Below are 27,967 nucleotides of genomic sequence, written 5' to 3' on the forward strand. Positions count from 1 at the left end.
CGCTCAAAAAATGTGAAGGAAAAAAAAATGGAGATTGTCTGAGTGCCTTTGAGTTCCACCCTGAGCTTTTCTTTAGCACGTTTTACCCATGATGAAAACTGATTCTTGTTTCCTTTGAGGGGAGGAGAAACAGCCAGGAGGGGGAAAGGTGCTGGTTTAGTATCACAGCGGGGCTGTTGGTGGGATCACAGCAAGACTCTGGATTTCCCAGGCAGCAGCACATCTCCTAAATGGCTTCCCTCATTTTTGTCTGTGCAATGAGAAACTGGTTGTGCCTTTCCCAAATATTTTTTTTTCCGAGGGTAACCCAGAAGCAATGTAGAGATTATTTCCTGCAGGATGTGGAGAAGCAGAGGGTTAAAGAACCAGGAGAAAGGGGAGAAGGAGGAGATGGCTCAGGCGAGTGTTTATGCTATTCAAAGCCATGATTCCTTGGTACACAGAGCAAAATCCACACCCATTGCCTTTCTGCCCCTGGAGCCTGCCTGCCACAAGCTCCTGGGTGAAGAAGCAACACCACTGCAGGGCTCAGCCACCGTGGGAAAGTCAGTGGAGCCACGGCAAGTCCTGCCGCGTGGCGAGACCCAGATGCAGGTGAGTCAGAGCCCCACCTTGCTTTGAACAGGAGGAAGCAGAGCCTGTGGAGAGGCACCCAAAAAAAGGCAGAGCACGAGAGGGTGGTTCGTACCCACGGGGGCCGCCGGCAACTCATCCCCACTCACAGGCGCTGCAGCCTGCGGTTAAAACAGGGATGAAGCCATGTGCCAAATTAGCCAGCGTAGCAGCCGGTGGGATAACAAGAATGGATGGAGGAGCTTTTCCTCCAGCGATCGAAGCGTACCAGGGAAAGACTGACAGTGACTGGCAGGTCTCTGGCAGGCAAGAAGGGAATGGGATGAGCAGTCACAATTACTCATGGGCAGGTAGCTAACTGCTCAGCTTTGCCCTGGGAAGGGTCAAACAGAGCCCAGTGCTGAAAGAGTCAAGACCATGGTATGTGGGAATATCTTCTCAATGACTCTCCTCTAAGCTGTGTCCTTGCCACCACCCTCCTGCCATGGACCACATCCCTGCAGGGGGAAGTGCCAGCATGAATGGGCTGGGCAATCCCCATAAACCAAGTCTGGGCCTTTGGTCCACACATCTCCTGGTGTTTGGCAGAGGGATGGGCCATTTTCACCTCCATCTTGAGCTGGGAGGACAGGAGTAAGTCATGGTGGGGGGACATGTGCAATGTCATGCAGCCCCGTGGCTGTGCTAAAGACAGGGTTGTGAGCATCATCCAGCAGCAGCAGAGCTGCAGGCACCTTCCATAAACTATCCGAAGGGGAACGCAGCCTTCCTGGGAGTGGTTCAAGGGCAGCACCTCCATGCCCTCCAGTGCAAAGCTGGAGTGCTCACCACGGGAGCACCGGTGTGGTACAACCTGAGGCCAAATCCTGAGGAGGAGCCAGGCCAAAATACTTGGTGTCTTCAGGTTTTATTTGGCAAGATGCTGCAGCGGCAATCCCTGTTTGAGAGCACTGTGGCTCTTTCTATCCATGCTTATGGACATGCCACTGGGCTGCTCCTCCTTCCCAGAATGACCAAGAACATGAGGATCCCCTGCCCAAACTGTTGTCACCACTGTGTCTTTCTCCTTTGGGACCACAGAGGAGCTCCATACAAGCAGAGACACCAATGCTGACACCACGACTGTCTCTAAGGCTCCATCCTGGGTGGGATGTTTACCTCCTCACTTTCTCCTTCAACATCTTAGGCTCAGCTAGCAGTGAGTTTATCTCATTTACAGGTGCATATTTTGGCCCTTGGGTGTCTGTTCTGTGGGCTTTTGAGAGGGTCCCAGGCCATGAACATGTGGTCCCTGCTTTGATGCTTAACACCACCCTACAGGCACAGCAGATCAAAAGTCCTGGGGAGTTTGCTGTGCCTCTTCCATCTCAGAAATCCTGGCACAAAACTCCTTACCTAACCTAAGGTGCTCTGAGATACCCCCAGATATCTGCTGGCTGCTCAAAGGGCTCAGCACCCAGGATGCACATCACTGATCAGGAATCTGCCTCCAGCACAGAGCTCGTGCTGTGTCCCTGGGAGAGAGCCCAAAATCTGAGCCTTCATGTCAGAATCCAGACTCTTGCTTTCAGCATACTGCAGAGTAACCAGGCTATTGGCTTCAGACAGACCTTGGCACCAACTAAAACCAGACTGTACATTCAGGGCCTTAAATTTCACTTGCCAGGGAAGGACTGTCCGAAGCCAGCAGTGATTTTGCATCGTCCTCTGTTCCAAGGTACAAACCTGAAATGCTTTAACAGGACCATAGGATTTTCAAAAACGATGAGTGAATTCAGATGCTTACATGTTTTTAAAGTCATTTTGGGGGTCTCCAAGTGTAATTTATTCAGCACAAATTTGCCAGCAGTGATAGCAGTTGTGGTGCAGTGAGGGGTACCCTGTGCCAGGCTGCCGACAGTGTGGAAGATCTACTATCGCCTCCCTCCCCTCTAGCTATGGGCAGCTATCATATGCCCACAACTACCTGCCTTCTCAGTTGCACAGCTTTGCAGGGTTTGCAGGACAGCTTGCTTGCATTTTTTTTCTTTTAAGCTGCCAAACACCAGCTCTCCATAAACTGAGCTAAACAACCACATCTAAAAAACTTTCCCTACCACCGTGTCCTTTATTGCTCATTCCCTGTTAGAAGAAATCTCTTAGGATCAATCCACCCTCACCTGGGCAGCTTAAAATTAGACACTGAAGTCTAAGATAGTCACTCTGGGTTCCCTTCATAGCTAGTGGAGAGGTATAGTCTGCCCAGCATGTGGTTCACCCCATCATCAGACAGAGGTGGAAGGAGGGGCAAATTAATAATTTTCTATTTCCACTGCTGAGTAAGGAAGTACAGATTAAGATAAGTGATGCTCAGACATAGCTAGGTAGCCCGAACCTCACCCTTTATCTTTTGTGAGTGCACATATACAGAAACACCCACTGTAATACTATATTGCAAAGGGACAATCTTCTTTCTAGGATGTCAGACCAGCTTTAGCCTGGCAGGACAGGACTGTGAACAACACATTTCTTATGTCTTTCTGGCATGAATGTGAAATTAGTGTCAGGCCATCAAGGAGGGTGAAACCAGGCAGAAGCTTTGCAATGCTCCTGCAACCTTGTGCTGTACCCATGGGGGACCCACCATTAGAATGTTCCTAATTCTTGTCTTGCCATCACCAATTCTCTGAAAAACCCATCTCCTGGAGTCATTAAGCTATCTAGGATGTTTGCTTTCCTTTATTTCCAAGCAAAAGGTTGCAGAGAAAAGCTTGACCTGCCCAGCACCGCCCATGTGCTGGAGGGTAGTACATCTTTATGGTTAGGATTAAGAGGACTTCACTGTAAATAGCTGGGCCCTATGACTCATGTTCATAGCTTGGTTCATTTTGTTCATCCTTGGATGGAAACCCTTCTAACTGGATTTCCTTTGTAGTTTGTGGCTGCTTTCACTGTATCTAGTTGGACATAATGCAATGCAAAGAAAGGCTGGGTGGCAAAGAAAGTTTCATCTGATTGTCCAGCCTTGCCTTTTCTGGTGGTGGTCTGACCCAACAGTGAAATGAGGGTTGGAAATTGTATAACGTGCCAGTAGCCTGCAGAGGCAATGAAAATGAGACATCTTTATTCCCCAAACAGGGATATCATGAATTCATCATTTGTGTCCAGCAACACAACGAAACAAGACTCATCTCATGGACTTTTGCAAGGGTGAGTGCTGGAAGCCTGGCTGCTCTGCAAGGGGAGATGCTATCAGGTGAAACCTGAAGTTAGGAAGTGAGCGCCCAGTGAAAGCAGTTATGTGTTTAATTTACGTTTGTGTCATGGAAGATCTTCTCTCACATGTGCGTGTGTGTGTGTGTGTGTGTGCAGGCACATGCATGTGCCCAAGGGATGAGGCTCATTGTTCAGCCTCGCCTTTTCCCACAGACTTAGAGCTTGTGGTATTGCTGGAGTATGTTCAGGTCAAGCTGGAGACTCAGGCTGGAGGTCTGCAGAGCGATCAGGGCAGCCCACGTGCAATCTTTCCCTAAGAAACAGATGGATATTTATGCTCAGGGATGGTCTTGAATTCAATAAGAGGCTCAGTTTTGCACGTGAGGCCATTTCAATGGGGCCACGGGGCCAAAAGAGTTCAAGCACCCAATTATGAAGGCACATTTCCTTGCAGCAGGCCACATCACGGCACACACAGCTTTTGAAATGCCTCTGGCAAGATCCTCAAATTGCCAGATGCACAACTAGTGACCAGCTATGTAGATGGAGCTGTTATATCCACTATACTCCACAGGGCATGTCAGCTGTCTGGCCAGCATGTCCTTTGCAGACACAAAAATAATACTTTTAATATTACTTCTTTGAACATAACCAGACACACATGAGCTGCTTTGCACAGACAGATGCTAATTCATCTCATTCATAACCTTCTGGGCTATTTAATTTTACTCCTCTCTGTAGAGATTTCAGGTTCCCAGATCTTGAGAACTTGACCCCTAATACACCCACATCAGAGTATAAATTATAAAAAAATCCACTGACTTCATTCTCCCCTTTCTCATCCAAGTGAAAGCTAGTAGGAAGGAGATTGGAATTATTGGTCCAAATTCCAAATTTTCAAGCATTCTGTCAGGGTAAGGCTAAGTCTTAGCGTCACTGCCAATTACCTGTGTAGCGATGCTAAGCCATCCTATTCTGCCTGGCTCGTGTTAAGGAGCTTTAGTCTAAAGAGGCACTGAGCTTTGGCAAAGAGCTGTACTGAAACAAGAACAGAACTGGGTGTGTGGACAATTCGTTTTTTAGGGCTGTTAAGCATCTTAGGCTGAGCCTGGACTTCATTGCTCTGTCACAAAAAAAAGATTGCAGATAATGAGCTAATAACACTTCACTTTCCCAGCCTGCTTTGCATCTTCAAAGGGCTCCACAAGAACAAACTAATTAACTGTCCAGAGAAGAAGCTCATGACTAAGAGCTGAGAAACCATGTGAGTCAATCCACTTGCAACAGCTCTTTGCAGATTTCAGTAAAAACTCATTTTGGAGGAAGGTCTGTTTACTGGCCTGACTGGTCACACCAATCCCCAGCCACATTCCAGGGGTGTGAGCGGTGCAGATGGACCCAGCCCCGGAGAAGCCCCACCGACTTCAAAAGAGCAACACCTCAACAGGAATGCCCCAAAAGCAACCATGTGGCTTCCTCCTTTTAATTTGCACACGCACTCGGCGCGAGTTGAAACTGCTGACCTAACAGTCCCTTTGCAAACCTCCACAAAATGAGGGCGCATCCGCTCTGCATGGCAAGACTTTATTTGCAAACAGCCTTTTTCCAAGACCATTAATTCAGAAAGAACACACTGTACCAAGGTCTATTAATGGAGAATTATTTTTCTTTAACGTAACCTTGGGTGCTATGAAGCTGGCCTTGGAGATGTGTCTCCAGCTTGAGGAACTGTGTTGAAGTCCCAGTTTTTATTCCTTGCTTTGGGCAAATTATTAAGCTTCCGCAAGAATGTGACTTCTCTTGCAGGTCTTTGGTTCTTGGGGAATGTGGGTCCCATTTACTTGAGCAAAATAGAGATGAGAACATCCCTTTTTCTATGGGTAAATGAACTCAGAGACCCAGCCCTACGAAAGAATTCAGACATTTCAGGCCAAGAATTTTGTCCTGGAAACTCCTGCCTAGCTGCTTATATTTCCACCAGGAAACATCCCTGGTCTTCCTCTAAGTCAGAACCTCTAAAGGACAGACTAAATTAAACCCAGTTTGCCCAGATCCTCAGCAAATTTCAGCCCACAGGTTGTGAGGGACTGCTGGGGAGGAAATGCAACCTGGGAGCTTGCTAAAGGGTAGGTGCCTTTCCAAGGGAGACACCAAATCCCAGGACACACTTCAGAGATGCCAGCTTCACAATACCTCAGTCCCAGGGATGCTGGGATTTCAATGTACAATCTCCCCGCTGTAGCGTAGGCATCCATCCCACCCATCACAGGCTGCTGAGGACCCTGTGATGAAGCACTCGCTGCCCCTCTGTTTTGTCTAAGGCACTAGAAAGACCCATTCAAAACTGCAATTTCCACTAAAGGATTCAGGTGCCTTAGAGAAAACTTTCTGTAGCTGTAACCCTCACATCTGTGAGGGAGGTCTTATGGGCCAAATGCTTTTCCATAGAGCACAGGGTCAGATTTCCAAAATATCTGTCTCAGAACACAGAGGTCTAGGTCAAGGTCTGGAAAAAAACCTGTGGAAGAGTTTTGTGCCTATGAGAGCCTGTATATTCACAAAACATCCAGGGCTGGTATTTATGCTGTACCCCATCTGCATGGAGATACCCACAGCTGGGACTTGTAGCAGGCAGTGATTGCACCCACCTGGTTGCTCGCCTGGTTCGTGGGCAAAAGCTCTGGGGGCTTTTGCATCACTTTTCCTTCTTCCCAAAAGAGAATTTCTTCCTTCTGAGTTGTTTATTGGTTTGCGTGCCAGTAGGTAGTCCTGCCCTTAGCCCAAGGGCCTGCAAGGTGCAGTTGGGATTTTTCTGCAGCTGCCAAGAAATGCCAACAATTTCTAGAATCCTTTAGTTACTCTTCCTTCACAATAATGATGTTTGGATGGCTGCAGTTAATCACAGGGCTCAGGAACTTATGGGACTAATTGCCCCATCAAGCAAATAACCAGGAGCTGGTTCCCATCCTGCCGCAGTGTGCTCCTTCCAGCCAGGACCCCGTCTCCCTGGCTTTGCCCTGCCAGGTCACACAATGTTGAATCACCCTCTGGAGATGCTTAACTCTGCCCCACTGCCAGGAGAGACCTGGATTTGAAACCAGGCCATGAGTACCTCTGCTAAGCGTCTCTGTGAGCTGGGATCAATTTGGACCTACAGTGCCTGATGTACTCCATGAGGCTGGAGGAGTAGCAAGTTGAGCCCTGGCTGGAGCTGATGGTCTCCAGGGATCCTACGGACACATCTGAAGCCCAGCAATGCTGAGTTCTCCTCCATGCTGTGGCTGCTCCACCACAGAGCCTTTGGTACAGCCAACCCAACTTGGCAACCATGGAGGATGTGCTCTGGGCAGCAAGGCAGGTGATAGGGACCTCCATGAGATGCTCAGCCCAAGGGAGGAGACCTGTCCTCTTGATGGGGCCCTTGGGGACCTCTTCCAGCACCCAGAAATGCTTCTTAGTCTTTGCCAAGATGATTCTGCTTGTAATTATTATAAAGCATTTGAAACACTGGCCTGGACAAAAATGCTGAGGTGGAAAACTTCTCAAAGCCAAATATTCCCTTTGCAAAATATGTTGGTCCAAAAATCAGCAGAATTTGAGAATGGCAAAACTTAGCAGAATTTCATATTCTGTCCATTTCATTTTAAGGTGTGGCATGGCACCCAGTTAATACACTGACAGGTCATAGTATAGCATGCAATGCCACCTGAAAAGTTACAATAATTGCTCTATTTTTACAGCTAATCAACAGCATCTGCTTCACAGTGAAAGATCAAAGTGTTTCCCTGGATCAAAGTGTTCTGTCTGTGTCATGATATCAAAGTTAGATTTATTGGTCTGTGAAGGCACAACTGTGTTTATTTACAGGTGCAGATAAAAGGTATGAGTGGCTCACAACACTTCCGAAACCAGGAGAGCACCATCAATGGATTAATTTCAATATTGTACTGCGCCACAATCTAACAAATCAGTTGTAGTGTGTAGCATTGGTATTATAAACCAGCGTCATATAGAGAGAGTACTGAATGCTGCAGCTCTGCTAGGCTTAAAAACCAGAGCTCAAAGCCACGCTCCTATCAAGTCAAGGAGAGATAGGAACTTGAATCTTCCACCTCACCAGCAACTGCTGTAACCTCTGAGCTGTTAGATAAAGGATGTATTGCCTTCCTCTGCTGCTCTTCCCTCCTCCGCTGTGTCTTTTGTTTAAGGCTCAGCCTCAGAGGCAAGCTGAGCAAAAAACCCATCTGCTTTGTGCAGGTGCTGAGCTGCTCAGCAGCATCAGGCTCCGTCAGCATGAACACCAGCAGCCACAGCATGCAGGCTGGTAGCAAAGAGCAGGGAGGGATTAGGCAGGCATGATGGCATCTTGGGGTAGGGGTCAGGCACCCCCAGGCACTCCTGGGTCTGGCAGTGCACTTAAATAATCTGCAGCAGACCAACTTTTTGCATATTTCTTTCATGCAGGAAGACACACAAAGAGAATTGCTGTGTAATGAGGATTTTCCCAGGCACAGGTCATGCCAGGTCTGAAGGCAAAGCTTGCAAGTTCACACTTCAGCATGCATTTCCATCTCTTTCAATTTCCTACAGGCCCAAATTGGAGCTTATCTGAACAGGACACATATCGTGTGCTGGGTTCATGCAGTGAGAGTACAGGGTGCAGGACCTTGCTCTTGGCATAGATGACAGCACTTTGTGAACAAAATCACATCCCTCATTAAATGAGGTCATGACTGGGTCTTTGACCATCAACAGACTTACAACCTGAGCACTGCCATCTGAGAGAATAAGACTAAAACTCAGCATTGCATCCACATGCCCTTCGGACCACGCCACCTGCTTCTCCAATGAGGCTCGTCCAGTGTACACACTCAGGCTCCTCTGGTCCAGCTGTCTGCTGCCAGCACAGCTCCTGAACCCTCTGCTTCACCTGCTGGAGCACAGACTCGAGCAACTGTAAGTGAACGATACCCTAAAATGCATGCCCTGCCCATGTCCTGGGACAGCCCATCCACTAGGACTGCCTGGGGGATGCCATGGGCACAGTTCCCCTATGCCCATCTCTGCTGTTTCACCTTCCTCTGGAGGTGCGTTGCAGGATCCAGCACAGAAAGCTCTGTGTGTGCGTGTGCCTACAAGTACCCGTGACTGCATCTGCGTGTGTGCATGTGCACACGTGTCTGGGACTCTGCATGTACATATGTGTGTGCGTTGGTATGCAAGGGAGCACAGAGCCCCCTTCCCCTGTGGGGAGCAAGGCAGCAGGAGAGTAGCAGGAGCAGGAATATTCTGAAGATACCCAGCCTCAAAGCTGCAAATGTGGGGCTCTGAGACCCGCCTCCTATGGGTTTACCTGGAGATGATACCGTGGGAGACACTGCTAAAGGCTTCGGCTTTTGTCTCACAGCTCACTGTTTGCTGCAGGGCTTTGTGCACCAGCTAAGCACAAGTGAATTTGGTCTCCGTGTGCCCTTTGGGAGGGGAGATGGGTCAGGATCTGTGCAGCTGAGGCCAACAGTGGGGTGCAGGAGAGGGAACAATTCGCTCCAGTGCTCCAAACCTCCCTGAGATCTCTGCCGTCCCTTGACCTGGGCACTGTCTGTGACTGCCAGAGCCACCTCTGCAGAGGTTGCTGCTCCTGCAAACCATCACAGCAGTTTTGGTGCTCAGCACCACTCCAGGTCAGAATATAAGGTGCAGCACCACCTTTAACAGTCATGGACCTTATGCATCCACTGCTGGTCAAAGGGCTGATCACAGCTCCCATTAGGTCTCAGCATCTCTGTGCTCCTGCCAGTGGTTGCTGCCCTGCACTGAAGAAGAACACAGTTTACACCTAGGACTTCAGCTGAAACCTGGGCATGAGAGCACATGCAAAAGCAATGATTCAGACATCACCAGGAAGCTTATTGTCCTTCCACTAAGTGCCAATAAAATGCTGCTTCCAGACAACCGCTAAAGCCTCTTCCTTTCCATCCCAGAGCATTGTTGCCTGCTTTGTCAGCGGGACTTTTCTCATGGACATGGGTCATTGCGTAGATGCTAAACTGCACTTGTGGTGCATTAAAGACTTCATTGATGATTTAACACATCTGTGGAATCAGCGTAAACCATGGGTGACTTTAACCAATTAAAGGTGATTAATTGATACCTATGAATTAGCTGCTATAGGCAGTGATTTACAGGGCTAAGGTATTAAATGAAACTTAGAGTTTTATAAGGCATTTAAAAATAATCATAAAAAACTAGCAAACGTCAGATGTTCACACGAACAAATGGATCTGCCCTGCAGGGGAGTGTGCTGAGGAGGGCCATTGCAAAGAAAAAAATGGCTTGGGACTCTGAAGATGAAAGCTCCAGGTCTGGAAGATGTTTCAAAATTCAACATTTACATCCTTTTCCTCTCTTTTAAAATACAGCCTGTTGTTAGACCTGACTTTCAAAAAATCAGAGGTTGTACTTTTTAATTTTCTGCAGATTTTTGTTGGCATTTTGCCTTGGCTTGAACTCAAGGCTGGGCACCCCAGCACTTCACCTGGGGGCAGTGGCACCATGGATCAGTGCAATGTGGTCACCCTGTACCTGAGTCTAAGGTTCATGGATGGTGAAAATGGTGAACCCCACACCACGCTCCAAAGGACGGGCAATGGCTACTTCCCGTAGCAATGGCATCCAAGACCACCTACCCCGTGCTCTACAGAGCTGTGCTGCCCTTGAACACCCTGGGTGTCACTTGAAAAATGTACCCCATGGTGGGCTGTGCCTGGGCAGTGGGGACTCTGTGTGCCAGCCAGGATCCACTGCTAGCACGGGACTTGGTGTGTGTGTTATCCTGCCGGTGCTGGCATCCCCTCTCCAGCCTCAGAGGACTCAAGTCCCCTGTCCTGCACCTGGGACCGTGGACACTGGCTCCCCCAGGGAGCAAAGCAGGAGAGGCAGAGCAGCCTGTGCTTGTGCAGTGCCTTGGGCAGGCTCTGTCCTCCTGACACACACCCTGATACCCACTCCGCTCTCCTCCACACGCTGCTCTTGCTCACACTCAATAACCTATGGGGCCACCCCAAATTAGTGTTGTGCCTGATGGGGGAATCAACGCTCCAACATCTCCAAGGTGGGAGTGAGGGGATCCTGCATCATGTCCCCCAGCTGATGGGGCCATCAAGAGGCTCCACATTCCCCTCTGGTGAGGTACACTGGGCCCTGACAGCATTTCAGCTTCAAGAGCTGCCTCTCTGTTGTCCCACAGGTCCTTGTGGACCACTGCAGCTACATCATGGACCATAATGCTGGTAGCATGGGCACATGCATGACCCTGGCTCCTTGGGACATGCATTGGCCAGGTGGCCCCAGGACAGCAATCCCAGAATCTCCTGTGCTGTCCAGAGCATGTTTGGCTAACGTGACCTGATCAAAGACATGAGCAGGCTATTTGCAGCTGAAGTGGCAAGACCAGCCTCTACAATATCTGTATTTCACCGTGGCTTTGCCTCTGGGAGTGGTCTTGGGTCTTGAGTAGGCAGAGGAGAGCATGAGGCTGCCTTACACATAGCTCTGGTTTAGCACAACCACAGTCCAAAACATGAGCTCACTATTTTACCAGCACCTTCTCGGTAACAAATGCATCCTATTTTGCATCCATTCCACTGCATGGGGATGGTGGTACCCTGGGGAGGACCCTGGCATGAGGCTGCATCACCAGACCACAAGGTGCACATGCTTGTGAGACCTGGGCACAGGTGTGCTGCAGTCTGGTCTCATGCAGTAGTGCTGGGACACCCACAGTGAACACCAGAGGAGGCAGCTTTGTACCCTGGGCTGGCAGCAGCCTCTGGAGCTTTGAACTCTGTCCAGCACGTTGCCATCACTCTGGGGAGGGCAGAGGCCTCCTGTGCCACACTGTGCTGTAGAACGAGCCCTGCATTGCACCCATCAGCATGCACGTTTCACTGCAGCACCTGCCAGCATCTCCATAGAGGAGCCAAAAGGACCCTGTCATCCTGCACTGCACAGACTGTGTGGGACACAACCTGATCCCTGTCTGGTGCTTTGGCTGAGACACCATAACTGTGCTGGAGCAGACACTGTTTTCGTGTGCTGTGCTCCAGAGTGGTGCTACACAAGAGAATGCTCCTCAAAGCACCACAGCATGGAGGAAGTTTGCATGCTATGGCAGAAGGTGCTGTTCCTCTGCAACATGCTAGAGGAAGCTACACTTCATAGCTCCTGGGAAGATGCCCTGCTAGGGAAGGGCAGAGCTTCTACCCCTCATACCAAGCTCCAGAGGACACTGGTGCTTTGATCTGGCATCCAGAGGTTCTGCTGCCCATGGGGACATTGAGACCGCATAGCAGTGCTTTAGGACACTAGTACACTGCAAATCTCCACAATGACACAGCACTGCGAAGTTTTTAGCACCCTGCACAACCCTCCGAAAGCTGCTGCCAGGAGTCCCTCACTCTGCAGTGCACAGCAGCATGGCCTGTCCCTGACCCACTCCCCTAACCTGAGACTCATCCACTTGCAGAACATGTGCTATACATGGCAGAATGGGGACAGCATGCCTGCACATCGGAGCTGCTTACCAGCATACAGCACCCTGCACTGCCCTCCAGCAAACCTTGGCACAACATACTGCGCCATTGCAATCATCACGCAGCCCATGCAACACTTGGGACGATGCCAGCACCCTGTAAGACCCTGGAGAAGATCCCAGAGTGCTCTGCCATGTCCCAGAGGATTTCTGCGTCCTGCACCACACTCTACCATGCCTGAGCATGGCAGCAACCCACTCACAGTGGAAAGCCACAGACACCAGTGGGAGTGGGAACAGGGGAGGGTCGGTGGCAGGGCTGGGTGCCGACTCAGCTGTTCTGGCACAGCTGTGCCACCGAGCACCGGGCGCAGGGAGGGAGGTGCTGGGCGGGGAGGGTGCGCGCAGGTTTCGGCCCCGGCGCGCAGGGAACCAGGCTGGCAGGGGGCCAGCGCGCTGCCGAGACAGGCAGTGCTGTGGGAAGCAGGGAGTGCCTCTGTACCCCCACCCTGGGCGCTGCCAGCCCCGCAGGGACGGGCAGAGCGGCTGCAGTGCCTCTCTGTGGCACCAGGCACTGGCACTGGCAGGGCCCTGCCTTTGCCTGCCAGAAAGGTTTTGAGGGTGGACCTTCAGAGCCTGGGAAAAGGGGATATTTTTTTCCAAGCCAGACGTACCTTTCTGCCCCGAGCGCTCCTCTCTCCCGGGGCCATGCATCAGGCAGGGTGGAAATGTCACTTGCCAGACCTTCACTCAGCTACCCTCCAGGTATTTCAAGTCCCAGCACTGCCACCCTCCCCAGGTCTCCCCTTTTACCCCAATAAGGGATCACCTTCGTCCTTCCACACCTTGTTTTTGAGGAGGCAGGTGGTAGGGGGCTGGTTGCCCTCCACTTGCTGCCTCACTGAAGCTGAGGCTTCCCAGAGCCTTGCTCCCCAAAACCTGATGGCATGTGTTGATGTGAGCAAAATAAGTGGTCATCCAACAGGCAGCACAAGGGAGAAACCTGCAGGATGCCCCCACATCACTGGGTCTGTGATGGAGAGGACAGACCACCCCAGCAAGAGGGGAGACAAAATGTCTTGCCAAGGGACAAGAAGCCTTTGAAGATCCACCATCCTGTGCATCCATCCTTTCCCTACTGCTCTGGGAAATGCCTTATGGATGCTGTTCAACAGCAGCATGGGACAGCTTGCCCCAGGAAATGGTCATGCAAGCCTAGTGTCTTCTGCTGGCTGACAGTCCAGATCCATGCACCAGCAACACTCGGGATTATGCAACTGATGTGCCCCCATGGGCATTGCATGTGGGAGCATGCTACAGCGATGCCTACAGCTAGGTGAAAGAGATCTGTACCCCTGAAAGGACAGATAAATGGTCTCTCCACACTGACTCATCTCAAGTCTTCGTTGCATGCTGTCAGAAACACACAGAGGAGGCAAACACATTTGGCCTTGGCCCTTTAGGAAGAGGTGCAAATAGGAATAAAAATGGCCTGGAAGAAGGGTTTGTGACTAATTCATGGAATAAGAGGCTTGGAAGCAGTGGCCCTATCCATACTCTCCCACAAGGCCAACCCTGACACAGAGAGGAGCGAAGGGGGGCTCTAGTACAGCAAAAGCAAGAACTAAAGTGGCCACTACTAGGATTGCCCCAAACTTCAGCAGGAAAAGCAGGTCAGACCACTGAGGTCTGTTACAAAACTTCCCAAGGACTGCAGGTGTGAGATGCTGTGAGGCAAGGGGACATGTTATTCGGGAGGTCCTGGATGGTTGCTGCATCCTCATACGCCCCAAGAAGCAGGTGTGCAACTGCACTTGCTCAGTCGAGCTCTGCTGAGACTCTCCTGTGCCTGTTTCCTCTGGGCTCAGAGCTTCAGGATGGAGACAACACCTGCACCCCCTCACCGTTCTCTTTATTTACAGACACAACATTAACTGGGGGCATGGAGATGAGAAACGGCACCACGCGAAGCATCTGCCCACCCAGACAGAACTGTGCCTGCAGCAATGTCTTTGCAAGCTCTGTGCAGTGGGAGGGAGAGTGGGCGCATGGTGCAGGCTCCACGATGTGGGGAAGCCAGCTGGTCAACCAAAAGGCAATATACCTCTCCGTGGCTGAGCCTCCTTTGCCTTCTGAGTCATCTATTTCCACCGGCCGCCCACCATGGTCTTCCCACGGGCAGCCTTTGACCTGGAAGGGAAGCAGAAAAGCACATGCAAAAAGGCATTAGTGACCATGTAAGAGGGACAAGGTGGGTGCTATCAGCAGTCCTGCAAAGAGGACCAAGCCATCTCCGGTTGATGCTCACTGCCCTGTGGGTAAGGTGGTCTTCAGTGGTCCCAGGTAAAACCTTGGGTCCTGAGTCAGTCTATGTGTTTTGGGACTCTATGGGAACAAGTTCATGCATTTTGTCAGGTGTTTCCAAGGATGCCCAATTCCCTTCTCATGCTTCTCCCTCCCAAGGATCCTTCAGAGAAGAATAGTTGGATCTCTGGTTGCAAAGGGATAACAATGGCTGCAGGATCCTTCTTTCAAGAACCCAAAGCTGTGAAGCTGTTAGCCGGGACCCACCACATCGCTTTCCTTAACGAACATCAGGGGAACAGGCACTGCTCTGGGCATGGGTCAGTAGAGAGGAGGAGGAGGCTCGGGTGGACAGTGAAGGGCGTTTCTGGTATGTCATCATGAGAGTCACCAGCACAGCTTTGGCTGCCAATCCTTGGCATTGCCTCCTCCCTCAACCCTACTGCTAGCCTGATGTCAGCCCCAGCGTCCATGCAGTATCCATGCAGTGGGAGACACACAGCACTCAGGGAACACCTGTACTCACCCTTTGCTGCAGTAACAGGCCGTGTTGGGGCAGAAATGAAGAGAGATTTGGTGTAAGTGGGCAGGAGATGCTGCTACCTGACACATGGGGCAGGCTGAGCACCTCTCATGTGAGATGGCAGGGCGGGATGGGGATGCAAGAGCAGCATGGTGCTCCTGAGGGTGGGGGGTAAACACCCACCTCCACCCTCCTACAAAGGGTCCCCCAGTCCTGTGGAACATGGGCACAGGAACAGGCTCCCCTGACCTTGCGGGGCTGCAGAGCTCCCACAGCCTGTGGGATTTCCCCTCCTACATGAGCTGGGATCTCCAGCACCTTCCCTGAGATACTGGGTACAGCCACTACAGGGATGGGGGCAGCTGGAGGCTGGCAGGACCCCACAAGACCCAAGGCTCTACGTGCAGAGGTGGGGTCTAGCCGGGGTCCATCCCCAGCTGGGATCTTTGGGCCAGGGGGAAGCTGGTGGAGGTGGGAAGCAATGGGGGTCTCTCAATAGGAGTAGAGCAGCATGGACCGAGGTCCCTGGGCCAGACCTGCAGGTCCATGAACACTGGGTACCAGTGGGACCAGAGGCACGAGTGGGAAGGACAGGAGGTGGCTCTGCGAGGGTGCAAGAAAGCCAGGAGATACACAGGGAGGGAATTGGGGCCAGAGGAGCAGGGAGCTGGAAGGGCAGGAAGCATCAAGAAAGGATGCTCAGCCTGCCTGAGGACTTACACTTTCTGGTGGTCACTAACGCGGTTTCGGAGGACATTGATCTGCAAGAGAAACACAGGCAGCTGGTGAGGCCTGGCAAGATGCCCCACGCCCAGCCAGAGACGAGGGTCTGGGCAAAGATGCATCACTGCTCTCTCTTCCCCAGTGGTTCTTGCATGGGGTGTAGCACAGGGCCATGATGTGCAGCACAGTGGGAAGCCTGTCACAGTGCAAAGCACACATCCCCAGGAGCTGGGAGGCCACAGGACCACCACACAGCCCCTTTCACCAGCTGTCACATCGTCCAGCATTTCATAGCTGTGTGCTCAGCCTTGCCAGGGTGGCTGGCAACCACTGGGAGGGTTGGTTTGATCCTGGCTTATCTCCAAAAGGGAGGCAGATGTGGCTTTGCTTTCAGTGTTGCAGAGCCTCTTGGGTGTTTGTCACCCCATGCAGAAGGTGGGGCACAGTCCTTTTCTGGTGTGGTCAGCTTTCCTGTGACACCACCATCAGTCAGACAACCCATCTCATCTCCCACATTGGGAGCAGAAGGAGCAGCCAGGCACACAGAGGCTGAGCAAGCTTATGGAAGACCTTGCGGCTCACCTCATATTTCTGCCGCTTGAACTTTTCCTGCAGATCAAATTTCTCAGCCTCCAGATCACGAATGGTTTGCCATAGCTCCTTGGCCTTGTCCCTGTGGGAAGAGCCGGCTGGTGTCGGTGCAGAAAAGGGATGAGTACCACAGGGAGCTCACTGCAGGGGACAGGGCAGTGATGGCACCATCTCGCCTGCTCCCCCAGGACGAGTCTCTGCAGGCTCCATGCCCAGAGGGGGATGTGTTTGCCTGGCGGTGATGCCAGTCCACGAGTGGACCAGTCATGGGTGAGGTCGGGACATATGGGGACATGCATGTCCCACGCATGTGAGCGTGGCTCCCTCTGATGGCCAGCCTGTCAGCAGCAGCCTGGCAGTGGTGGCCCTGCAGAGCAACAGACCCCATGTCCCCGGTGGGGTGTCACAGCCCGTCTCCCAGCTGTGCCATCACCCTCTTGTCTGCGCTGCAAGCCCCAGGCAGCCTGCACCGGCCCAGGATCCTGCTCCAGGAGGTGGGACCCAAAGCAGAGCGCCTGTCCTGGACATCCCTCCTGCAGCCCATGCTCACCTCAGCTTGTCTTCATTGAGGTGGTCGATGTTCAGGGGCTTCCGCCGTTCACTGAGGATCTTCTTCTTCTTTTCCCGCTCTGTTTGCTTCTTCCCACCCTTTTTCTCTGACTGAGGAAACCATCAGTCCATTGGAGGGAAGGAAATCTGCCCAGCCTTTGCTCTACCCTTATCCCCAGTTCTGCCCCCAACATCCTCAGCTTTTGGGACTCCAGAAGCACATGAAGTACTCAAGGAAATTTTGGCAATAGTGGACAAGACCCCCCCCATCCCTGTCCCTGAGGTGTGGCTGGACCCACCCTGGCCAGCATCTGCAAAGCAGAGCTCTCAACTCAACTTTGGCCCTCTGACCGCTGCTGTGACCCAACAACAGTGGCCTGTCTTCTTCTGCTTGTAGAAACCACAGTCTACCAACACTGAGAACATGCACAGTGCTGTGAGGCTAACCCATGGTTGAGCCCTTCCTAGGAGCACCAGTGGCTTCACCGTAACCACCCAGGGCAGGATCACACCTTCTGCATGTAGCCTCCAAAATGCAGCATGTTGGAGAAAGCTTTCTTCTTCCGCGCTTCCTCCTCAGCCTTCTTCCGTGCCTCCTCTTCCTCTTTGCGAGCTCTTTCTTCCTGCCAGGGTCAGAAGCAGACGGACAGAGACCTCATGGACCGACTTGCATGCAACACACAGTTCATGCTCCCATGTGCTCCATGGCCAGGCTTGTGCTACCCAAGACCGGTCCAAGCCCCCCCATCCCTGGAGGGAGACTCACGGCCATGCGGGCTTGGCGCTCCTTCTCCCTCTCACTGCGAATCCGCTGCTGCTCTGCCCTCTCTGCTCGCCGCTGTTCCTGCAGAAGGAGAGGACGTTGGCTTGGACACCCCAGGGAAACTGCATCTTCTTTGTCCCTAGGGACACATCCCTCACCCCAAAAGCCCTGAGAGCCCCAAGGGCAGATCTGCTGCTCCCACACCTCCCAAGGGAGCATGTGGACCAGTGACCATGGGGGAAGATGCATCTCCATTAGGCACCGCAGCATCGCAGCAGCCAGACCAGGGGCTTCCCGGGCACTGGGGGTACAAAATCTGGCTCAAATCTCAGGCTCTGTCTTGCAGGGACATGGGATATCTCAGATCTTGCTGTCAGGACTGTGGGGAAATGATCGCGCCTGTGTGCCCACAGGGGAGATGGTGGCAATAGCAATAGAGGGGGAAGGCTGTAGGCATACAATCCTGTCCTTGAGGGACATGAGCTCCTCTTCCTCCTTTTTCCTGCTTTCAAAGTGGGCTTCAATGAGGGCCTGCAGTTCATTCAGGTCCTTCTCCATGCGCTTGCGGTGGATGTCCTGCACCGGATAGAAACACTGGATAGAAACTCACGTGAGTGAAGCCCTCCAGGAGCTGCAGAGCTGCTGGGCACAGTGGAGGAGCGACGTGAGGGGATCAGCTCCCAGGGCTTGATGTTGACTGCACTACTTACGTCAAAATCCAGTCGCTCGCCATCTGGGATTTTGGGAGGCACCAGGTTTGGCATGAAGACCCTGCAATCGAAGGTAAGCAGGAGGATGGTGAGCCTGCAGCAGATACCTGGGACAGGACAGTGCCTTTCATCCATACACTGATCTACCCAGCCTTTCTCTCTGAGCCTCACAGTCCCCAGGGATACAGAGTGAGCACATTTTGAGGACAGGGAAGTGTAATGCTGCTTGCTGGAGGTTGCCAGCTGGACAGCCTCAGAGGAAGAACTCTGGCATTCCCGGGAAGCACTCCAAGGCACCCGCATGTCTGGAATAACTCTGCAAGCCGCAGGCAACTTGGCCATGACCCTTTGCCAGGCACCTTGTGGTTGGCAGCCACCCCACTGCTCACCCAAAAGAGCACAGAAGAACTGCGTGCTCCAGTGTGACCTGACACAGGGAGCTGGAAACCATCCTCTCATCCTCTGTGGGCTTGAGGGAGGGCAGGAGATGCTCAGTACGGGCACATAAAGACACAAAGGAATGAAGAGATCGTGGCTGAGGACAGATCTGCCTCCCAGACTGCAGCATCCTGGGGTCCATAAGGACCCACAGGTTCCTGGCAATGGTTCACGGCCCCGCTCCTTCAGGCAGGTGCTCCTGTCCCAGGGATGCTGGCATTCATGCAAATGCCTGCTTCATGCCAACCATGGCCAGGAGCATATTGGAGAAGCAAGACCCTGGCTGTGCCATGGACCATGTACCCCAGGCTGGGGTGCGCACAGATTTTTTCCAGCTGCAGGGCCACAGGGCAGCTGGGCCTCCTTCAAGGAGCACACAAAATGCTTCAAGACCTCATTCTCAGGATCTTCTTCGTATTCTTTGTTTATCTGCCTGTTTCTCTCCCTTTTTCTTTCCATGTCCCAGTCCCCACCCAGCTTTCATGCTTGAGGCTTCACTGTCCCATGCCCTTTATGGATCGTGGTGCTAAGCCCATCACACAGACCTTCTGCCCTGGCACAGCTCCTAGTTCAGACCTTGCACCAAAGAAAATGCACCGACACTTACTTGGGCTTTGGCTTCGATTCACCTGCGGGTCCCCAGGAGCAGGAGAGAAAAACGTTAGTGTCACAGAGGCATTTGCTTCCACACCTTGACACAAACCCCACAATACTGAACTGAGCTACCCCTCTCTCCCAGAAGCACAGACTGCACTGTGGATCATCTACCAGCAAAGAGGCATGCAGTGAGGTGTCCATCTGTATGCCAAAACCCAAGACACACGTTGATGCTCCTGGCTGAGCAGAAAGGCATTTGGTACATCCTTACACAGATGAAGAGGCAGTCCCTCCCACCCTAGAAAGGAACAAGGATGGATACTTCACCTTCCCCAGGCTCCTGCTCTCGGTCCCCCTCTCCACCTGTGGAAAACATGATGCTTTGGCTCCCAGAGGCCAGACCTGCTGTGCACCCTGCCCATGGACACCGTGGGATGGTTCAGCCAAGCTGTTCCCCTCTGCCCCATGCTTATCCCCCCTGCAAAACCCAGCTCCATCCCTCCAGGATGAATGGGGAGCGAGCAGCCGCCTCACGGACATCCCTCACTCACAGACAGACCAGGAGATGCGCAGGTCCTCTCCAGGAGAAACCTAGACAAGCTTTGCAAGAGCTCAGGCTGGGAAAGCAGTAGTACTACCCTCTCCTTCTGTACTTTGGGTGAATTTCTTAGCTAGGCAGCACAAAGTCATCCCTCCTGTAGGCCTCCTGCTAACACAGCCCTGGTGGAGGACGGGGCCAGGGCAGCTCTGCACCATTTACCGCAGATTCTTTCTCTTCAGCAGCAAATGAATACAACACCAAAACCACGATAACAAGGGCCCAGTGTCTTGGGGGACAGGGAACAGGACTGAAATGGCCAAAACTGTCTCTCCTCCACTCCTGCTTTACCTTCTCCTGGTGCTTGCGTTTCATCTTCTTGTTCTGTTTCAAAAGCAACGGGAAGAATATGAGTATTTGTGGGTGAGGGCAACCACATCCCTCCAGCACAGAGGGGTCCCAGCACCCTAACTTGGGGAGCACAGCTGGTATCTGAGCCTGCCCCACCAGCCATGACAGCACGGGGACACATATCAGGCAATGCCAGCTGCTCCAAAGAGGTCTCATGAAGTCCAGTGCTCTTTGGATGGTAAGACACATCAGAGCATGACCTCAGCTCTGGAAATCCCCCCTCTAAGGCTACAGGGACATCTTGGTGGAACAGGCTTAACTCGGTTTTGGCATTATTTTGGAGTGCTGGACACAAACTCTTTGATCAGCAACAAGCAGAAGACACCATTATCCTCATGCTTGCAGCGCCAAGGCACTCAGTAGATCAGGAAAGAAGGTCTCAGTTTTGACACCTCCTTACTGGAAACCACAGATACGGGGGACAGCTGCCCCTCTGTGCTACTGGCCTGTTGTCACAGGCCATGCTGGGTCATCCCAGGCCACCCTGCTTGCCACCCCGCTGAAGCGGAGCACAGCTCCAGCCAAGCCACAGGAGCTCGCTGGCAAAGCCACCACGCACCTTCTGCCTTGGTTTCTTCGGTCTCCTCTTCTGCTTCCTCTACCTGTTCTTCCTGACCTGTGGAATAACGGGCAGCATGAGTCCGACAGCAGCCGCTCCCGCTGGCTCCCTACAGATCCCGGTGTCAGGACAACCACAGCACGGAGCTGGCTGAGAGAGAGACTCGGGGGAGACATAGCTGCAGGGAAAAGAAGCAGCGGCTCAGAAAGCAAAGGGTTTCACTCTAACCTTTACCCAAGGGCTGCTCTCTGTGCTTGGGCAGGGCAAAAAAAGTAAAATTAAAGGATTTATAGCCACCTCCTGTTTTTTCCCTCATTCCCTCTCATGCTGTCATGCTCTTATACCTCAGGATGGGGGTGGGTGATTTCTATTGCTCTCCTCTAGCCAGCAAAGAACAAGACTGGCTGGCATTAGAGAACGTGCCTATGGCACCTTCACAATCTTATTTATGACACTGTTGGAGCATTTTTCCACTGGAGGGAGCAGTAACCCCACAAGAGTCCTCCACTGGAGTCAGAGCGATGCTGGGGCCCACAGGTCCTGGGAAGACTTGTGGTCCCACAGCAAGAGAGAAGGAAAGAAAAAGAAGATAGCAAACCACGAGTGCATTTGGTTGATAGATGTAAGAGAGAAGCCACAGACACAGGAGCAGATATGCACAGCACAGCAGGGCAGGAAAGGGGGAGTGCAAGAAGCAAGAGAGAGAAGTGGAAGAATGAAAGAAAACCATTTCCCAACCAGGGAGAGGCAAAAGACACACCAACCCACGACATATTCACAGCAGCAGTGGAGAGACGAAATAAAGAAAGGTGCAATAACTACCGTCTTCTTCCTCTATCCATTCTTCCTCTTCTGAGCCAGGGAGGAGGGAAAGGAATAAGTGCAGAGGTTAGCTGGACGCCATAAAGCTGTGGGGTGTAGCTATGGTGTGCACGAGATGACTCTAGCACTGCAGTGGTTTCCCCCTTGTGCCTCTCTTCACTTTTATCATTCAGGATGTTTTGCTGTGCAGCAGCCCAGGCTGCCTGGCAGTGTCCTGAAGCAGCAAGAGGCTCAGCAAAACCCAGCTGCCAAACCCAGCCCCAAATACACAGCCCAGCTGTGTCACAGAGCAGCTGCATGCACCATGGGGTTTGCTTCTTCATCGGACTGAGGCAGTTGGAGGTTTGTGCTTGAGCAACATTAATATACATTCAGCTGAGGCTCCAGGTCTTGTTGAGTTATTGGGCTCACATCTCTGCCAACGTCCAAGTCCAGTATTTCCACCCCAGTTTTGAGTCAAGAGATCACTCTGACAAAACAGATCCCAAGAAAATTCAGGCTGGATTTGATCGTACTGATATTTCAGATGGAGTAATCTAGAACATGATCTCATCTGCCTTTCCTGGTCATGATTTCCCCATTGCAGTCAAGGAGCTTACCACCACAACCCACCCAAACAAAACACTGAACCAACAGTATTTGTTTCTTGGTCCTTGCAACTGCCAGTGAAACACCTACCTTCTTCCACGTACTCCTCTTCACAGAGCACACATGCAGACAGGAGAGAGGGAAGGGAAAAAGACGCAGGTTATTGAAGCTGCTCTGATCATTTCTTAGCTTCAGCCTCAGGGCAGCCGCAGATGATCCACGTCCTCTTACCTTCCTGCTCCCTGCAAAGCACAACACAAATTTGCAGTTACAGTGATCTGCTGCAATGGGTCATGTATGTCCATCAGTGGGGCCAAAGAGGAATTTCAAATTTCCTCAAGGCTGGCTTGCCTTTTTTGTAGGAATGGGCAATGACTGCTGGACAGGCTGCTGTGTGGCATGCTGTAAGGTAGCAGTGGGGATGGGACAAGACCCAGATCACCCTGCAGGCTGCAGGAGCTGAAGTGCTCAGCTGACAGTTCAACAGTGGTCAGAGCACAACACTGCTCTGCAGCTTGAGAATATTGAGTGACCATGGCCTGTAATCCTCGAAACGAGCACCTCACATCCCACCTTTGCCCCATTCCTGACCTTGGGGGAGATTCACAGTCTGTCCTCAGGTGTGTCCAGGGGACACTGGGCACAGGGGTTCAGACTGATTGCCGAGACATGGGAGCCTGTCATGGCATTTAAACATAAGAGAAGGATTCAGGTCTACATCTTCTGCTGGTGGATAAGTAGGAGCTGTGTTTGGACTGGTGCCTATGACAACATAGCTTGGATATTGAGCCCCTTCTCTCTGGGGTGCACCTCATGGTCCAGCAGCCCTCACCAGCAAAAGTTGCCCTCAAATTTGGGCCTTGAGGAGTGATGCTCTGGATGTGGTGGTAAGACCCCAGCAGCAGCAGACTGATGACTTCAGCTTTTCCCAAACCTATCTGTCTCACTGATTTGGACTGCAGCAATTCTAATGCAGGGACTGTCCCTTGCCATGTATGTGCTGACACCACTCCCAAAACTCCCCATTGCTGGGGGTCTCAGCACTATCACAGCAGTGGTGCAGATGGGCACACGGTGGGGGAATCCCAAGGCCCTTTCATGCCAGGTGCTGGGGTAATGACGAGAGCCGGTGCCCTCCAAACAGCACCCCTAAGCAACGCTGCAACCCTGCGGGAAGGCAGGAATAAGGAGAAAGAAAGGGTGTTTAAAAACACACCACTTACTGCTCATATTCTTCGACAACCTCTTCGGAGTCCGACATGCCTGGTTATCTAGCAGAATTCAAGGCAGATTGGAAAAAGTGAGGGTTAGTAGCTGAGATAAGGACAAGCACAGCTTGTCCTCCAGCACCTGAGATGTGGGCACAGAGATGCTGTGTCTCTCCAAAGTGCTTGGAGCTTCAAGCTGTCCCCAGTCAGGCTGTGACAGCATTATCTCAACAGAGATAAGGCTCCCTCTTCCCCTCCCGTCCCAGGATCACAGCTTGTCCCAAATAGGAGGCAGGAGATTAGACACAGCCTCATGCAACACTGATAACTGCTGTCAGGAGCCATGTCCAGGACACACAGCTCCCCTCGCCGCAGCCATCTCAGGGTGCTCTGTTTGCTCAGGGCATGGGAAAATAACCCAGTTATAATGTTCAGCTTGTTTTGCTTCCTGACTATTCTTAGCTCGGTTGGGTTATAGGAACTTGCAGGGACATCCTGTTATCTCAGGTTTACAGTCCTGCACAAGCCACAGAACTAGATCTCGGTAAGACCTCCCAGCCCAGCCCTCCAAGTGCAGAGTGTCCTCTGGAAAGTGGTGATCTGGGCTCAGCAGGAGCGTGTCCTGGCCCTGAGACTGAGGTTAGCTAAAAGGAATAATTCACAGCCTGGTTTAGCAATAGGGCTAATAACTCTGCAGAAACGGCCATGCTCATCTTCCCAGCTCACCCGTCTCCCTCCCAGCCATGGCCAGGACTTTACTCATCATCCCACCTCATTTAGCTTCCACCCAATGCTCCACCGCAAGGTCTGCACAGACAAGGCCCATGATCAGCCCCAGCCCTGGGCATCCCAGAGCAGCCCTGAGCATCAGCCCAAGTCCCTGCACAGCCTGTCCACCGCTCGCATTCGTGCCAGACCTCAGCAAAGCTGAGATGCAGCAGGACAACGCAAGGCAGCTCTAGAAATAACTTCCATGTGCTAAACCACCTGTTCCCAGAGCAGCGCCGCTTCACTTCTCCTGCTGGGTGTCTGGGAACAACTGGTCCTGGCTACATCTGTTGAGTATTTATTACCCTGGATGGGTAGGACAGGCTTCAGGATCGCTTATTCAAGATGCTGAATCCAGGACTGGAATCCACAAGCATGGGAAAGACACATTACAGGAAGGGTGCCTCTGCATACCTGTGGCTCCGGGAGGTTGTCAAATCTCACTTCTGAGCAATGACTCAGAAGGTGCTTTTTGGAGACAAATGAAGTCAGAACTCAGCCCTGTCTGCCTTGGGTTCACCACCTGCTTCTGCCATCATCGTTCCCTTGCCTCTGATGCATCTGGGGCTTGGCCCTAAGCACAACCCTCCAGTACCATCCCCTCAATCTCCGTTCCCCATCGAACATCAATTCCTGGCCCCACTTTTCCCCCCAGCTTGGCATGGTCCTGCTACCCCCAGAGTTTGGCTAAATCGTTTATGTGGCCTCTGAGCACCCAAGACTTCATGTGGTCCTTTCACAACACAAGAGCAGAGACTCCCTCCTGGCCACAACAGTGCAAACATGCATTTGTGGAAGCTTATTTCTACATTTCCTTTCACCTCCTCTCTCATACATCACTAGATCCCACAGAGCATTTGCTGAGGAACAGCAACAAACCCAGCACTGTTAAGGGGGTACACTAGAAAAACTAACGTTACATCAGAAAGAGGCTCTAGGAAATACTTACCCATCCTCTGCACAGAAACAGATAAACCTTTCCATTAAAGCTTTGAAATCTTGTTTTGAAAGAATTAGGAGAACCCAGCAGACATATTACAGAGTTAAAGAGGAAACTTTGCACATATTATTGACTGAAAAAAATCTACCATAATTTGCTGTGGATAAAACACTCCAGATATCGCTCCCACTCCTTAAAATCTCCCTGGCGGGTCACAATTCTGGGGCTGAGTTAATCCTCCACAGTTCGCAGTCTCTGCTTTCCTCCAGGCTACCCAGACACGGAGCTCTCATTTCCCAGAGTCATGTCACTGCTCCCTTCCTGCTTGGCAGGGCCAGACCATGCACAGGAGCATCCCACCTCTAACCCACCCTGTGGGCTGCCGGTGAGCCAGGACCAGGCTGGCCTGACTCTCCCACAGGCATTGCATCCCTCCTGTCCCCTCCAGAGACACAAGGAACAGGATCTATGAGATTCGCCCGGAACCAGGGCAGCCAAAATCCTTCTCAGCCACCTTGGCACACATCAGGGTAGTTCAAAAGGCATTGGGCAAGCTGCAAATACAACCCCCTGGAGAGGCTCCTGATGCTTTATCCGTGGGAATGCCTTCATGGCAAAAATACATCCCAGTGCAAGCGGCTGGGGAGGCCCATTAACCCTGAGCCAAATCACTTCTGGGTCTTTAACAACTGCCCTTCCCCTGAGCATCCTACACCACGAGTGGGCGTCCCGCCGCCCCAGCCTTACCTCTGCCGCAGGACACCGGTGAGATCCCAGGGAGCTGAGGGGAAGCTGGTGGACGTCTGGGAAATGCTCTTTGTGGGCAGGAGGCTTTAAGGGGGCTCCAGCACCCACCCCGGGGCGGGCAGCGCCGGGAAGAATGCGCCCGGCGCCCAGCGAGGAATGCAACACTTGTGAGCTGCTATTTTGGCAGCCGCAGCCCTGGCCCCCTCTGCCGCTCCCCCTTCCCCCCCAGGAGCCCATATAAGCCCAAGCTATTGTGTGGCCTCAGAGATTTGCTATTTTAAACCCTCTGGACTGAGATACACGAGTGCCCAAGGGGCTGACACAAGCCAGCCAGCTGTCACTTTCTAGGGCCAGGGACGCTGATAAGGCAGCGCTGCCGTGAATGGAGGACTGGACCCTCCATCACAGCCCCTGACCCGGGCTTGCTCAGCCGCTGCACCAGGTCCAAGATGCTGTAATGAGAAGGGAAGAGGCTCAGGCTGCTTTTACCACGCACACACACACCCCCAGACACATTTGTCTCGGGTTTTTGCCTTTTTTCCTCCTGCCAGAAGAAGGGAAGCAAACTGTTCCCAGTCCCAGCCCAGGAGCAGGTGACCGGGAGTGTCTTAGAAAGAGCAACTTTTATTAGAAAAAAAATGGCACAGAGAAAACAAAGTCCTTTCCAAAGCCCAGCAAGCAAGATCAGATCCAGGGGCAGCAGTAGAGCCCCACACCAAATTTGGACACCGCAATAGCTGCTCAAGGCACAGCCCGAGCCCATTGAATGGCTCTGGCACAAGGATTTGAGCATCATTTTATGGGCTGCCCATGGCACCTGAAAGCTGGCCTCAAGAGAGCACTCCTCTTCCCTGCTGGGTGAGCTCAGCAGCCCAGGGAGTGCAGGACCAGGGGGCTGTGCAGCCATGGGCAAAGGGCTCAGGAAGAAGGGTGAGAGGGAAATGGGGTTTGCAGAAAGGGCCCAGCACAGGGTGCTTAGCTCCATACAAGACCAAAAATAGGGTTGTGGCCAGCCCACCCCTCCTGTATCACTAAGTGAAAGGGGTCACTGCTTGTAGAGGGCAGGGAACAGTAAGGGCAAGGTGGAAAAGGCCAAGGCTCTGGCTCTGGCTTAGCTCTGTGCTGGTGGGAAGCACCAGGGCCATCAGGTCCACCCTCCTTCCATAAAGCATCTCCAAGCTGCACTGGCACCCGTGTGACTTTGCAAACACCATTTGCCTTTGGTTGGGTCCCTCCAGCAGTGACAGCCCGGGGGGGGGGGGGGGTGACATCTGCCTGCCCCACCTCACCCCACATGAGCCAAGCAGCAGGAATGGACAAGGTCCATGGACATGCAGCTGAAACTCCCTTGGCCAGGCAGCTTCTTGCCCCACTGACATGATCCAGCTGCCAAGGAGATGTATAGGTTGATCCTCTTTGCAAGCGGTTGTGGGGCACAGCCAGAGATTAGAAGCAAAACACCAAAATACTTTGGGGAAACAAGGCAAGATCCTGCCTTCAGCACTTGCAAGGAGTCTCCAGGCCTGGGCGCTCCCAGGCAGGCAGTGAGTGAGGACTGGGGGCGCAGGGATAATCTTCCAGCCTTCTTCATTCCCATCCCACAAGCAGAAGACCCCGGCAACCTGGGGTGCACCTACACGTGGCGTGGGAGACTCTCATGGCAGTGGACTGCTGGACGGTTGGGTAGGGCTAGGCTTTGATCTTCAGAGCAAAACAGTTTTTCCCAGATCATCTGATATTATTACAACTGATATTATTACAACTGGAAAAGAAAGTGAGAAACGGTGAGGCTGGGCCTGAGGATGCAAAGCCCCCAAGGCAGCTACTTTAACCAGGACCATACTTGTCCCAAACAGAGGATGGGGCATGCAGGCATCCCCTAAATCCCAC

At 52.3% G+C, this 27,967-nt stretch overlaps 1 protein-coding gene across 6 annotated transcripts in view; it reads right to left on the bottom strand.

Annotated features, from left to right (window-relative positions):
• Window positions 1-14,193: 14,193 nt before the first annotated feature.
• Window positions 14,194-27,967, bottom strand: part of TNNT2 (troponin T2, cardiac type) — a 31,640-nt gene continuing 17,866 nt past the window's right edge. Inside the window, exons 1-18 of one of the 6 annotated variants that reach the window (XM_075055077.1) lie at window positions 26,078-26,220; window positions 23,638-23,685; window positions 22,646-22,656; window positions 22,505-22,522; window positions 21,827-21,856; window positions 21,005-21,061; window positions 20,386-20,418; window positions 19,824-19,859; window positions 19,507-19,528; window positions 18,462-18,522; window positions 18,211-18,327; window positions 17,755-17,832; window positions 17,501-17,611; window positions 16,990-17,099; window positions 16,431-16,521; window positions 15,846-15,886; window positions 15,129-15,134; window positions 14,194-14,488 (exon numbers count right to left, since the gene is read on the bottom strand). In XM_075055077.1, coding sequence (XP_074911178.1) covers window positions 14,440-14,488; window positions 15,129-15,134; window positions 15,846-15,886; window positions 16,431-16,521; window positions 16,990-17,099; window positions 17,501-17,611; window positions 17,755-17,832; window positions 18,211-18,327; window positions 18,462-18,522; window positions 19,507-19,528; window positions 19,824-19,859; window positions 20,386-20,418; window positions 21,005-21,061; window positions 21,827-21,856; window positions 22,505-22,522; window positions 22,646-22,656; window positions 23,638-23,675 — 909 coding nt within the window. In that variant the 5' untranslated portion in view covers window positions 23,676-23,685; window positions 26,078-26,220 and the 3' untranslated portion in view covers window positions 14,194-14,439. Of the gene's footprint in view, window positions 14,489-15,128; window positions 15,135-15,845; window positions 15,887-16,430; window positions 16,522-16,989; window positions 17,100-17,500; window positions 17,612-17,754; window positions 17,833-18,210; window positions 18,328-18,461; window positions 18,523-19,506; window positions 19,529-19,823; window positions 19,860-20,385; window positions 20,419-21,004; window positions 21,062-21,826; window positions 21,857-22,504; window positions 22,657-23,626; window positions 23,686-26,077; window positions 27,840-27,967 lie in introns of those variants that run through there. The other 5 variants (XM_075055075.1, XM_075055076.1, XR_012654093.1 and 2 more) reach the window with 5 other exon arrangements.

Source organism: Buteo buteo, chromosome 23, assembly GCF_964188355.1.
Source record: "Buteo buteo chromosome 23, bButBut1.hap1.1, whole genome shotgun sequence".
NCBI classification, from domain to species: Eukaryota; Metazoa; Chordata; class Aves; order Accipitriformes; family Accipitridae; genus Buteo; species Buteo buteo.